The 11,690-nt window shown below is 59.3% G+C and overlaps 1 protein-coding gene across 2 annotated transcripts; it reads left to right on the top strand.

Moving 5' to 3' along the window:
- Window positions 1-1,766: 1,766 nt before the first annotated feature.
- Window positions 1,767-10,831, top strand: NKAIN1 (sodium/potassium transporting ATPase interacting 1). Of its 2 annotated transcripts, none has more exons than XM_038758257.1 (7): window positions 1,767-1,826; window positions 8,065-8,202; window positions 8,424-8,504; window positions 8,770-8,937; window positions 9,236-9,296; window positions 10,014-10,095; window positions 10,206-10,831. In XM_038758257.1, the coding sequence occupies exons 1-7, from the start codon at window positions 1,773-1,775 to the stop codon at window positions 10,213-10,215; spliced, it is 594 nt and encodes a 197-aa protein (XP_038614185.1). In that variant the 5' UTR covers window positions 1,767-1,772; the 3' UTR covers window positions 10,216-10,831. The 2 variants fall into 2 exon arrangements, with proteins under 2 accessions (XP_038614185.1, XP_038614184.1); XM_038758256.1 differs by having other exon boundaries at window positions 8,770-8,970.
- Window positions 10,832-11,690: the final 859 nt, after the last annotated feature.

The following is an 11,690-nucleotide window of genomic DNA, read 5'->3' as shown; positions in this document are numbered from 1 at the left end:
TCTAGTTGGGGAGAGGGAGACCTTGAAGTAGAGGGAGGGGGGAGGCAGCAGAGTCTAAGTAGAGGTCCGTGAGTGCTGGGGTGGGGGGGTGTTGGGGGTGAGCTTCAAAGTGCTTGGGGCTTTTGGACTCACCGGGGCAGAGGTGATGCAGTAGGAAGGGAGAGTGGTGGGGTGGTGAAGCGAGGAGCACTTAGGGGAAGCTTGCAGGAGGTGTGAGGTCAGTCAGGTTTTGAAGAGGGGGGAGAATGGTGATGTGGAGGATGAGAAGCAGGGAGGAGTTCCAGGCAGGAGGGACCCAGGAGTTCCAGGCAGGAGGCACAGTGAGTCGGTTGGTCTTACAGGAAGCCAGCGTACAGGCGGTTGGCACAGGAGAAGAGTAAGGGAAGGGCTCTGGGGACAGTTGACTGGCTGCCTGCCTTAAAGCATGGGGTGAGGAGTTTCTGCTTGATGGTGACAAGGTTGGGAAACCAGTGAATGGTCTTAAGGGGAGAGATGAGTCCAGAAAGATTTCTTGTATAACTTTGTGCATATAATAGGGTACATAAAAGTGAACCCCTCAGCAGAGTTGAGGATGGACTGGTGAAAGGAGAGGCGGCAGCCAGGGAACACGGTGAGTCACGTGGGTGCGATAGTCGAAAGGGGCAACGGGCAGAGTAATGATAATAATGAAGGCATTTATTAAGCACTTACTATATGCAAAGCACTGTTCTAAGCGCTGGGGGGGATACAAAGTGATGAGGTCCCACGTGGGGCTCACAGTCTTCATCCCCATTTTACAAATGAGGGAACTGAGGCACAGAGAAGTGAAGTGACTTGCCCAAAGTCACACAGCTGACAGGAGGCGGAGTCGGGATTTGAACCCATGACCTCTGACTCCAAAGCCCGGGCTCTTTCCCACTGAGCCACGCGACGGGACTCCGACCCTGCCCCGGTTCCGCTGTGCTCCCGGACCCTGCCCCCTCCTCCCTGCCCCCTCCTCCCTGACCCCTCCTCCCTGACCCCTCCTCCCTGCCCCTGCCGGGAGGAAGGGGAACGGGATCCCCGCCCCCAAGACTCCCGGCGCCCGGACATAATAATAATAATAACAATGGCAATTATTAAGCGCTTACTATGTGCAGAGCACTGTTCTAAGCGCTGGGGAGGTTACAAGGTGATCAGGTTGTCCCCCGGGAGGCTCACAGTTTTCATCCCCGTTTTCCAGGTGAGGGAACTGAGGCCCAGAGAATAATAATAATAATAATAATGGCATTTATTAAACGCTTACTATGCGCAGAGCATTGTTCTAAGCGCTGGGGAGGTTACAAGGTGATGAGGTTGTCCCACAAGGGGCTCACAGTCTTCATCCTCTAGACTGTGAGCCCACTGTTGGGTAGGGACCGTCTCTATATGTTGCCAACTTGTACTTCCCAAGCGCTTAGTCCAGTGCTCTGCACACAGTAAGCGCTCAATAAATACGATTGACTGATTCATCCCCATTTTCCAGATGAGGGAACTGAGACCCAGAGAAGAGAAGTGACTTGCCCAAAGTCACCCAGCTGACGAGTGGCGGAGGCTGGATTGGAACCCATGACCTCTGACTCCACAGCCCGGGCTCTTCGACACGGAGCCGCCCCGCTGCTGGCGGCCCGGGGCGGGGCCGGGGCGCGGCGGGCCCGGGGGGGCCGGGGGGCGGGGCAGGCGGGCGGGCGGGGAGCCCCCGCCGTGCAGCCGCAGCCGCAGCCGCCAGGACCCGCGCCACCGCCGCCGCCGCCGCCGCCGCCGCCGCCCGGACAATGGGCCAGTGCAGCGGGAGGTGCTCGCTCGTCGCCTTCTGCTGCCTCCAGCTGGTGAGCCTGCCCCCCGGTGCCCGCCTGCCCCCCGGTGCCCGCCTGCCCTCCGCCCCGCATCCCATCCCTCTGCTCCCGTCCTGCCGGCTCCCCGCCCCCCGGCCCCCTGCCCCTCTCCTCCCATCACCCGGTCCCCCCTTATCCCCCTTCTGTTCTCCAGACCCCCGTCCTCCCGCCCCTCTCCTCCCATCGCCCGGTCCCCCTCTTATCGCCCTTCCTTCTGTTCTCCAGACCCCCGTCCTCCCGCCCCTCTCCTCCCATCACCCGGTCCCCCTCTTATCCCCCTTCTGTTCTCCAGACCCCCGTCCTCCCGCCCCTCTCCTCCCATCACCCGGTCCCCCTCTTATCGCCCTTCTCTTCTCCAGACCCCCGTCCTCCCGCCCCTCTCCTCCCATCACCCGGTCCCCCTCTTATCCCCCTTCTGTTCTCCAGACCCCCGTCCTCCCGCCCCTCTCCTCCCATCACCCGGTCCCCCTCTTATCGCCCTTCTGTTCTCCAGACCCCCGTCCTCCCGCCCCCCTCCTCCCCTGGGCGATCTAGCCCCCAGGGCCCGCGGCTGGGGGCCAGGCCGGAGGGGACGGGGGCCGTGGCCTTCGGGTTGGCGACACTGGTCAGACGGGGAGAGACCGGGAGAGATGGGGGGGACGGGGACCCATGGTCTCAATCAATCGTATTTATTGTATTGTATCGTATTGTATTGTATTTATAAATACGATTGATTTATTGAGCGCTTACTGTGTGCAGAACACTGTACTAAGCGCTTAGCACTGTACTGTCTCGGAAGCGCCCCGGAATCCCGGCCTCTTTCTCTTCCCTCCCAGCGCCCAGTCCGGCCCCGGGCAAGGGAGGGGGCCGGAACGGTTATCTCGTTGGGCCTAGAGGAGAAGCCAACTTGTACTTCCCAAGCGCTTAGTACAGTGCTCTGCACACAGTAGGCGCTCAGTAAATACGACTGAATGAATGAAGGGGTCAGGCTGGAGTTCCGGACGCCGGCGTCTACTTCTGGACCCATTTTCCGCTCCGCCTCTCCCTGCCTGCCCCGGGATCCCGTCCAATGTGTGGCCTGGATGAGGGGCGTGGTCTGGAGCGGGGGGTGCCGATCACAGGCTCCATCCAGGTGGAAATGGCCCACCTTCTCGCTCTGCCTCACTGAATCAGTCAGTGGCCAGCAAATTCTCATTTCCCAGGACCCTAAATCGTTCAAACCCATCAACAAGCTCTAGCATTTAACGACTTATTTATAGTCACCCTCGGCCCTTCTGACGATATTTATTTTGTCTGCTCTCTTTCTTAAATACCTCTGTGTCTGTCCCACCCAGGCACTGAGAGCATTAAACGTAATACAAAAAGAGGCAGCGTTTTGTATGCACAATGTGGTCAGGACTGTGGATTCCACATTGGCCCTTTCGGCCACAAACACACCTACACACTCAAATGTGAATTTCATTGTCAGTGGAGTGTTCTTCTAATAGGAAGGCCAGATATATATGCATATATGTGTACATCCATATACATATAAACAATGAGAGAGTGGACTGAGTGGACTCCTTATGGACAGAAAATTGGCACTTCTTTGTTTTGTGCTTCCCGAGGGCACTTCACACAGTGGGTGTGTCATAAATGCCACTACTACTAGGACAACGACCTCTACTGTGTGCAGAGCAATGTAGTAAGTATTTGAAGAGTGCAATGGAATTAATAGACATGATTCCTGTCCTCAAGGATATTACAATCAAGCAAGGGAGACAGACGCTAAAATGAATTACAGATAGGAGGAAGTGATAAGATTATATATAACTGCTTTGAGGGTGAGGACTCACCTTTTAAGAGAGGTAGTGCTGAAGTGTCAGTGGGAGGGAGATTAAATTAGGGAGATAAGAACTTGATCCAGGATCGCCTCTTGAGAGAGGTGTGATTTAAAAAGGGCTTTGTGGTGTGTCAGGTTTCAAGAGGGGGCGGGAGAGAAGAGAACAAGGCTTGGTGAGTAAATAAATTGGCTTGAGCAGATCGGAGAGTGTGAGCTGGGGTGTAGGTGGGAGAAGACTGGTTGAGTAGCAGGCGTGCTTTAAATCCAGTCTCTATAAGTTGCCGATTTGTACTTCCCAAGCGCTTAGTACAGTGCTCTGCACACCGTAAGAGCTCATTACGATTGAATGAATGAATGAGTTTCTGCTTAATACGGAGAGGTACGTGTAACTGGAGAGTGCTATGGAGTTAGAAGACACGCCCTCCCTAGAGGAAAGGACCCCACCCCAGCCTCCTCAACCCAGGAAGGGCCGGGGGCCTGGCGGTAAGGGGTTGAAGTTTTTGGGGGGCGGGGGGGACCCTCCCTCTCCTCCATCCCCCCCCATCTTACCTCCTTCCCTTCCCCACAGCACCTGTATATGTGTATATATGTTTGTACATATTTATTACTCTATTTATTTTACTTGTACATATCTATTCTATTTATTTTATTTTGTTAGTATGTTTGGTTTTGTTCTCTGTCTCCCCCTTTTAGACTGTGAGCCCACTGTTGGGTAGGGACTGTCTCTAGATGTTGCCAACTTGTAGTTCCCAAGCGCTTAGTACAGTGCTCTGCACACAGTAAGCGCTCAATAGATACGATTGATTGATTGATTGAGAGGCCTGATCCTGACCTCTCCGGGCGGAGGACCTCCACCGGCCCCTGACCCGCTCACACTGGGGCAGCTCGGCCTTGGCTGCGAGGGTGGTCCCCGGGTGGAGGGGACGGGACACCTGGGACCCTCGGGGATGGTTCATTCATTCATTCATTCATTCATTCATTCATTCGTATTTATTGAGCGATTACCGTGTGCAGGGGAAGGATCTCCCCACAGCGGCCTTGCGCTCAATCCCGAGCCCCGGCTTGGCCCTCGCTGTTAGCGCTAGGGAGGGAGCGGTAGTACGTACCGTAATTACCGGACATGTAGGAGTTGGGCGTGCAAGGGGGTGGGTGCGAACCGTAAACATTGGTGTAGATGCATGCAGATCCGTAACTCGGCGAGCTGGGGCGCGCCAGCCCTTCCGCCCCCCGTGCCCCCCCCCCCGTGCTGCTCCGCCCCGGCCGGGCCTCGCCTCGCCTCGCCTCGCCGCGGGCCCCGCTGACCCCCCGGAACCGGGCCGGGCTCTCTGTCTCTGTCCCCGGATCCCTCCGGGTCTCCCCTCGCTCCGCTTCTCCCCCGCCCCTTCTCCGGAGCTCGCTCGTGGGGAATTCAGAGTCAGTGAACCGTGCCGAGGGGAGGGGACCGTCGCCATGGAAACCAGAGCCGGCCCCGTTGCCAGGGAGACGTTCACCAAGACCCTCCGGCTCCTTAGCCCAGACGCCGAGAGTAAAGGGAGTGCGGGGGTCTCCACAGTGTGGGGGGCGGGAGGAACCCCCCCCCACCTCACCGAGGGAGATGTTGCCTTGGCAACCAAGCCCCCTCCCCTCAGTAGCGATCCCCTCGTTTCGAGTGACTGGACAGGTCACCATAGCAACTGAGCGCTTCCCACCCTGCCTTCTGGGAGCTTGCCTGCCCAGCTGCTGGTCGGTGCGGCTGGACGGTCAGCGGCTCAGCTTCTCCATCCCGCACCCTGATGGACGCGGGAGTGTGTGTGACTGTGCATACGTGTGACTGAACGTCCGTGTGTGTGTGCGCCCCTGAGCGAGGTTGTATGTCTGTGTTGGTGTGTCACTGATCTGACCTCGTGTGTGGAGCCACTGGATCAGCCTGTGCTGGGTGTGTGGCCAGCTGGCCAGGGGCAGTGTCACTGTCTGGGCCTCAGCCCCCCTGGAGTTTGCCTGCCTGCCTTGTGGGGAGGGTGAGAGCCCTGTCTGGAGAAGGATCCCGGGATCAGCCTGGAGCACCGACCCAGGGAGACGCGAGTCTGCCCAGCCCCCTTGTCTGTGGACCTGACTGATGCTCAGCGGGACCCAGGGCCCCTCTCAGGATGCGCCCCGGATCTAGGGCGAGAGAGCCTGAGAGCCCCTCTGGTTCGGATCAGAAGCAGCTGTGTTGGGTCCGGAGGGAGGGAGGGATGGGGAACAAGATTCGGGTAGCAGCATGTGGGAATAAAGTTAGGCCGAGGGATTGGCTGCTGGGAAGGCTTGAGGATGTCCTGGAGGTCGGGGGTGGAGCACTTCTAAAATGCCCCAATCCTTGTCCAACCTCACCAAACCTCGCCCCTCCCCTACTCTGAAGATTTTTTTTTTAAAGAGTCACTTCTTCTAGGGGGTTTCTCTGACCCCACCCTCCTGGCCACGTTCTCCCAGCCATCTCAGGGGAGGGGGGAGCTGGCACTTTCCCGTCCCCTTTCACCCTGATGATGCTGGGGCTGGGGGGTCGCTGTTACCAGGCAGATTACTTGCCGCTTTGTCTTTAGCATTTGCTTGCTAATTTTCTCTGTGTGTGTGTGTGTGTGTGTGTGTGTGTGTGTTGGGGTGGTTTCCAAGGCAACGGGGGTTGACTTTAATCAGAATTTCTCTCCGGGAGAATCAATTACCCAAGTCGCTAGCTGCTAAATAACTCAGCCAATCGGAGGGCTTTTCCTTCCTCCAATAATTTGGGGTCAGGGTTGGGGAAGAGAGCAATGGGAGGGTTCACAGACCCTCCTCACTACAGTCAGTGTTACCTCAAGGAATGAACCAGGAAGCAGCCCCATCTCCAGTCACCCCCTGCCTAATTTGGTGGGAGAGTGTGATTTGTGCCTGGCTCCATCCTTCACCAGCAGGGACGTGATGTTGGGCTTGGGCCCTGCCTCCACCCTCCCTGCTCCCCTCTATTCCCCCTTCCCCCCCACGGAGGCTTGACTGAGGTTCCTGGGCTCCCAGGTCTCCGAATTCCCAGGCCTCCAAGCTCCTGGCACATCCCTGATCCCTTGGGGTCATCGCCTCTTGCCCCTCCTTGCCTCCCTTCCTCTTGGTCCCTGTGTCTCCTGTATCGAGACTTCCCTCCCGTTGTGTGCTGTGCCCCCTCTCCATAACAAGACTCCTGGGGGTAAGGGGGATTCCAGCTCGGAGCCATCGGGGAGCAGTGAGGGGCCAGCGGGGCATATGGGGCTTTCCAGGGGTGATTCTGCATGGTCCCCATGGAGGACCCCGTGGGCAGCAGCATAAGTTCCAGGGGCTTCCAGACTTCCAGCACGTGTGGTGGCAGCTCTTTCCGTGCCCATTCATTCATTCAGTCAATCATTTATTGAACACTTTACTGTGTACAGAGCACTGTACTAAGAGCTTGGGGGAGTACAATACAACAGTAAACAGACACATTCCCTGCCCATAGCGAGCTTACAGTTTAGAGGGGGAGAGACAGACATTAACATCAATAAGTAATATGTACATATGTACGTGCCGTGGGGCTAGGAATGAACAAAGGGAGCAAGTCAGGGCGACCTAGAAGGAAGTGGAAGAAGTGGAAAGGGGGGCTTAGAGACATGCCCCCCCCCACGGGGGGAGCGGGCGTGGTACGAGCCAGAGGCAGCTGTCGAAGGGGCTTCTCGTGGGTGGAGGATCCTTTGTCCAATGGGTTGAGGGAAGCAGTTCAGTTATTTCTGCAGGTTTCCTGGGTGTGGGGACCCCTGGTTGGGGGCGGTTGCAGGGGCTGGTCCAGAGTCCCTATGGTAACCACTACCTCTCCTCTGCTAATTCCCTAATACATAATTAATAGGAGTAGGAGGGGGTCTAGATCTGGGGTAGGACAGATGTGTCTCCCCTGGCCCCCCTCAGCCACCATGGCCGCAGGGGCTGCCTGGTCTCCACTAGCTCAGTCCCAGAGCCACAAGGAGAGACTCAGGCTTACAGAGCGACAATGAGAGACTCAAAGCCACAGCTTCACAGATTACCAAAAACACACACAAAAAATAGGTGGCCCAATGAATTGGTGGGGACTGAATCTTGGGCTGCTGCCCTCCTCTCCCCTTCCTCTTAAGCCATCGGCCCACCCACCCTGCCGCCTGTCCCAGAGCAGCAGGGCTGGGGAGAGGGTGGTCGAGTGGTCGTTGCTTCTCTCTGTCACAAAGCCTCTGGAGGCTCTCCTGCACCTTGGCTCCCAGGCCTCTATGCTGCCAATCCAATCTGGGGGCAATCTTGTGGGGGTGGGGTGGGCACTGGGGCTGGCTGCTCTGTCTTCTGCTCTCCCCACCAGCTGGGACTCCAGGGCTGGGAGCAGGAAAGGAAAAGGGTCTTATGGCCCCCTGAAGATGGTTCTGGGGGGCTCAGCTCGACCTCTGACAACCCCCCCCCCCCCCCCCCGACCAGGTGGCAGTGCTAGAGCGACAGGTGTTTGATTTCCTGGGCTTCCAGTGGGCACCTATTCTGGCCAACTTCCTACACATCATGGCCGTGATCCTGGGGATCTTTGGGGCACTTCAGGGCCGCTCCCGCTGCCTCACTCTGGTGAGCCCCCGTCCCCAGCCCCCTTCCGAGACCTTGCCATTCCCCAAGTCCCTGTTCCTTTGGCCCCGACACATGTCCCCATCACATCCATGTCTCTCTCCTCACTGTCCCTAACCCTCGCTGTCCCCACCCCAACTGCCTGCCACATCTCGGGTCTCCACCCTGTTTCTCCCTTCGCTGCCCCTCCCCTGGGCCCCCCTCACACCCATCCTGTCTCCCAGTATGCGGGCTGGCTGCTGCTGTGGCTAGGTTGGAACACCTTCATCATCTGCTTCTACCTGGAGGTCGGACAACTGTCCCAGGTAACCCCATGGAGGGCAGCCTGGCTCTCCCTGCCAGACCCACCTCCGGGCTTGGGGGAGGGGCCTTCAGCCCCACAGGCACGCTCACCTCCCCAATCCCTGTCCAACTTCACCAAATCCCACCTGCCCCCCCCCCCCCCCCACTTCCCTAGCTATAGGATATTGGTGATTTCAGGGAGGGGAGGGGGAGGGCTGGGTCCCCAGGAATCGTGCCCCTCCACTCCGGTCCCTGCCTTCCCCGCGCCCCTGGTCCCTGTATCTCCAGGACCGAGACTTCGTCATGACCTTCAACACGTCCCTGCACCGCTCGTGGTGGATGGAGAATGGACCGGGCTGCCTGGTCACCCCCGTGGTCTCCTCCGAGCTGGCACCCCAAGAGGACCACCACGTCATCGCTGTGACCGGCTGCCTGCTGGACTATCCTTACATCGAGGTGCTCAGCAGCGCCCTGCAGATCTTCCTGGCGGTCAGTGGGGCTGGGGGGAGCCACCACCTCACCTGGGGCTCTGCCCTCCACCCCACGCTCTGCTCCCTGCCCAGACCCTGTCTTCCGCCCTCTTCTCCCATCCTCTCCGGACCCTCTGCCTTCAGGACCGGCCCAGGCCGCCTCCACTCCCGTCTTCATCGACTGTCCCATCTAGGGGTGATCAGATGGTGGGACGGGGCGGAGGTGCTGGGATTCTGCGCCCCACTCACCGGATTCCCCCCATCACCCTCCTTGTCCACCACAGCTGTTTGGCTTCGTGTTCGCTTGCTACGTGAGCAAAGTGTTTCTAGAAGAAGAGGACAGCTGTGAGTGGGGGCCTCTGCTGAGGGGGTTTGGGGAGTGGGTTCAGGTAGGAGAAGAGTCTCCTTCAGCTCCCCTGCACCCCCAGAACCCGGTAGAGAGGGGCCTTGAACACTGTCCAGTCATGGGGGGAGGGACGGTGATGACCCGTAAGACTGGGGGTCTTGGTGGCTCAAAGGGAGAAGGTGCTCACGGCATAGTGGATAGAGCACAGGTCTGGGAGTCAGAAGGTCATGGGTTCTAATCCTGATTCTGCCACTTGTCTGCTGTGTGACCCTGGGCAAGTCACTTCAATTCTCTGGGCCTGTTACCTCATTTGTAAAACGGGGATTGAGACTGTGAGCCCCACATGGGGCAGGGACTGTGTCCAACCTGATTTGCTTATATCCACCCCCGTGCTTAGTATAGTGCCTGGAACATAGAAAGTGCTTAACAAATACCATAACAATAATTATTATTATTGTTAAAGGGGAAGAGGGGCCCAGGCCATTACCAGTGGCCCCAGGGTCATGACCTATGTCCTCTCCAGCTGAGGGCCTGCCCCCTCCTCACCCCCGCAGCAGTTCCACAAAGGGTGTAGGGAGGTGGTGGGGGCTGGGGCCTGGAGGCCGGCACAGGGGGCTCATCCCTTGACTGGCTGGTGAGGGCGCGGGTCGGTTGTGTGGGCCTCAGTCCACCCGGCCCGTTGCCCTGGCCCACCCGCATCGTTCCGCTCTCCGCAGTTGATTTCATCGGGGGTTTTGACGCCTATGGCTACCAGGCACCGCAGAAGACGTCACACCTGCAGCTGCAGCCGCTCTACACGTGGGTCAGGGCCGGGGGCCGGAGGCCGGAGAGAGGGTCGCAGAGGCCGAGGAGCCCCCGCCGGCCCTAGTAACCGTCTTTCCCCGGTCTTCCCTCCCCTTCCTCTTTAGGTCAGGGTGACACCGGACCCCGTGAAGTGGCGAGGCCTAGGCCGCCCCCGGCCCGGCTCGGCCTTGCGGGGACCCGAGGGCCCGAAGGGAGGACGGGAGCGCCCCCTGGCGGCCAGCGCCCCCCCGGGCCTGCCGTGCCACCTGCCTCGTGCCCCCTCGCCCCGGCCGGGCAGGGGCACGACCCCCGGGGACCTCTCAGTTTTAACCCCGGCCCCCCTGCAGCTCTGTGGACTGGGAGGAGCTGAGGATGCCGGGGTGCCCAGGGAGTGCCTACGGCCGGGCCCAGCTTCTCCTGCCGAGGCCACGGCCCGATGGACGGAGCGTCAAGGACAGAGGCATACCACCCCCCACCTCGCCCTGAGCTCTGCACCTCTCTGCCCCCCTGTCCTTATCCCGGGCCTCTCTCCGGTCGGGGAAGCCGCAGTCGGGTTTTCAGGTAGCCTGGCAAGTCACCGGGGCACATTCCAGCTCAGATACCCCCTCCCCTCCCCACCCCGCCTCCTTCTATTAAGCAATACGCCAGTCCTCCGTGCTGGGCACGGACCGGACCAAAGGGGTCGTGGGAGCCTAGCAAGGGCTTAGCCCTCCTCCTCCCCCTCCCTCATCCCAGGTTGGGCGGCCGGCTGTGAGAGGGGCCCGTGAGCCAGCCGCGACAGGTGAGTTCTCCTCCCCGCCCCCCCCCCCCCCCGGTTCTCCAGCCTGTATCCCCTAGGCTCGCGCCCACCCCATTGACCAGCCTCAAGTCTGGCGTCTTCCAGGGGCCCCGAGACGGGGGAAGGAGAAGAGCCAAGTGGGGGAATGCGGCCTTCCCAGCCCAGAACTCTGCTGTCTGGGTAGGGTCTACCCTAATCCCTCTGACCCCTCTGCCCCAATCCCTCTGACCCACCTACCTCTCCAGTCTACCCCAATCCCTCCAACTGCCTACCCCAATCCCTCCTTCCCTCCAACTGCCTACCCCAATTCCCCCTTCCCTCCTACCTCTCCATTCTACCCCAATCCCTCTGTTCCACCAACATCTCCAGTCTACCCCAATCCCTCTGATCCTCTAACATCTCCAGTCTACCCCAATCCCTCCTTTCCTACCACCTCTCCAGTCTAGCCTCCGACCCACCTACCTCTCCAGTCAGTCAATCCTATTTATTAAGCACATCCTGTGCGCAGAGCACTGTACTAAACTCTTGGGAGAGTACGATAACATCTACCCGGATCCCTCCGACCTGCCTACCTCTCCAATCTCAGCGAGGGGAGGCGGCTGATCAGGGGCCCCTCCCCCAGGGTCCAGTTTTGTCATGGGGGGGGGGTAGGACTCTCTCCTAGTTGCTGGTGTGGGGAGAAGGGGAAGGGCTACTTGGGGGAGCGGGTGGGGGCTCACCTCTAGCGAGATTCCGTTCCTCCCCCCCCGCCCCACCTCACCGTAGTTTAGTCCGAGACAAGCCCCCCCCCGCCCCCCCCAACACACATACACACCAGAGACCCTTCCTCCTG

The sequence above is a fragment of the Tachyglossus aculeatus genome, chromosome 16, assembly GCF_015852505.1.
Source record: "Tachyglossus aculeatus isolate mTacAcu1 chromosome 16, mTacAcu1.pri, whole genome shotgun sequence".
NCBI classification, from domain to species: Eukaryota; Metazoa; Chordata; class Mammalia; order Monotremata; family Tachyglossidae; genus Tachyglossus; species Tachyglossus aculeatus.
This window is presented reverse-complemented; position numbering and strand designations above follow the sequence as displayed.

Coding starts and splice junctions, on each gene's coding strand:
- NKAIN1 (XM_038758256.1), top strand. CDS start 1,773: ATGGGCCAGTGCAGCGGGAGGTGCTCGCTCGTCGCCTTCTGCTGCCTC. Junction 8,203..8,423: donor GCTCCCGCTGCCTCACTCTG/GTGAGCCCCCGT, acceptor CCTGTCTCCCAG/TATGCGGGCTGGCTGCTGCT. Junction 9,297..10,013: donor TCTAGAAGAAGAGGACAGCT/GTGAGTGGGGGC, acceptor CGCTCTCCGCAG/TTGATTTCATCGGGGGTTTT.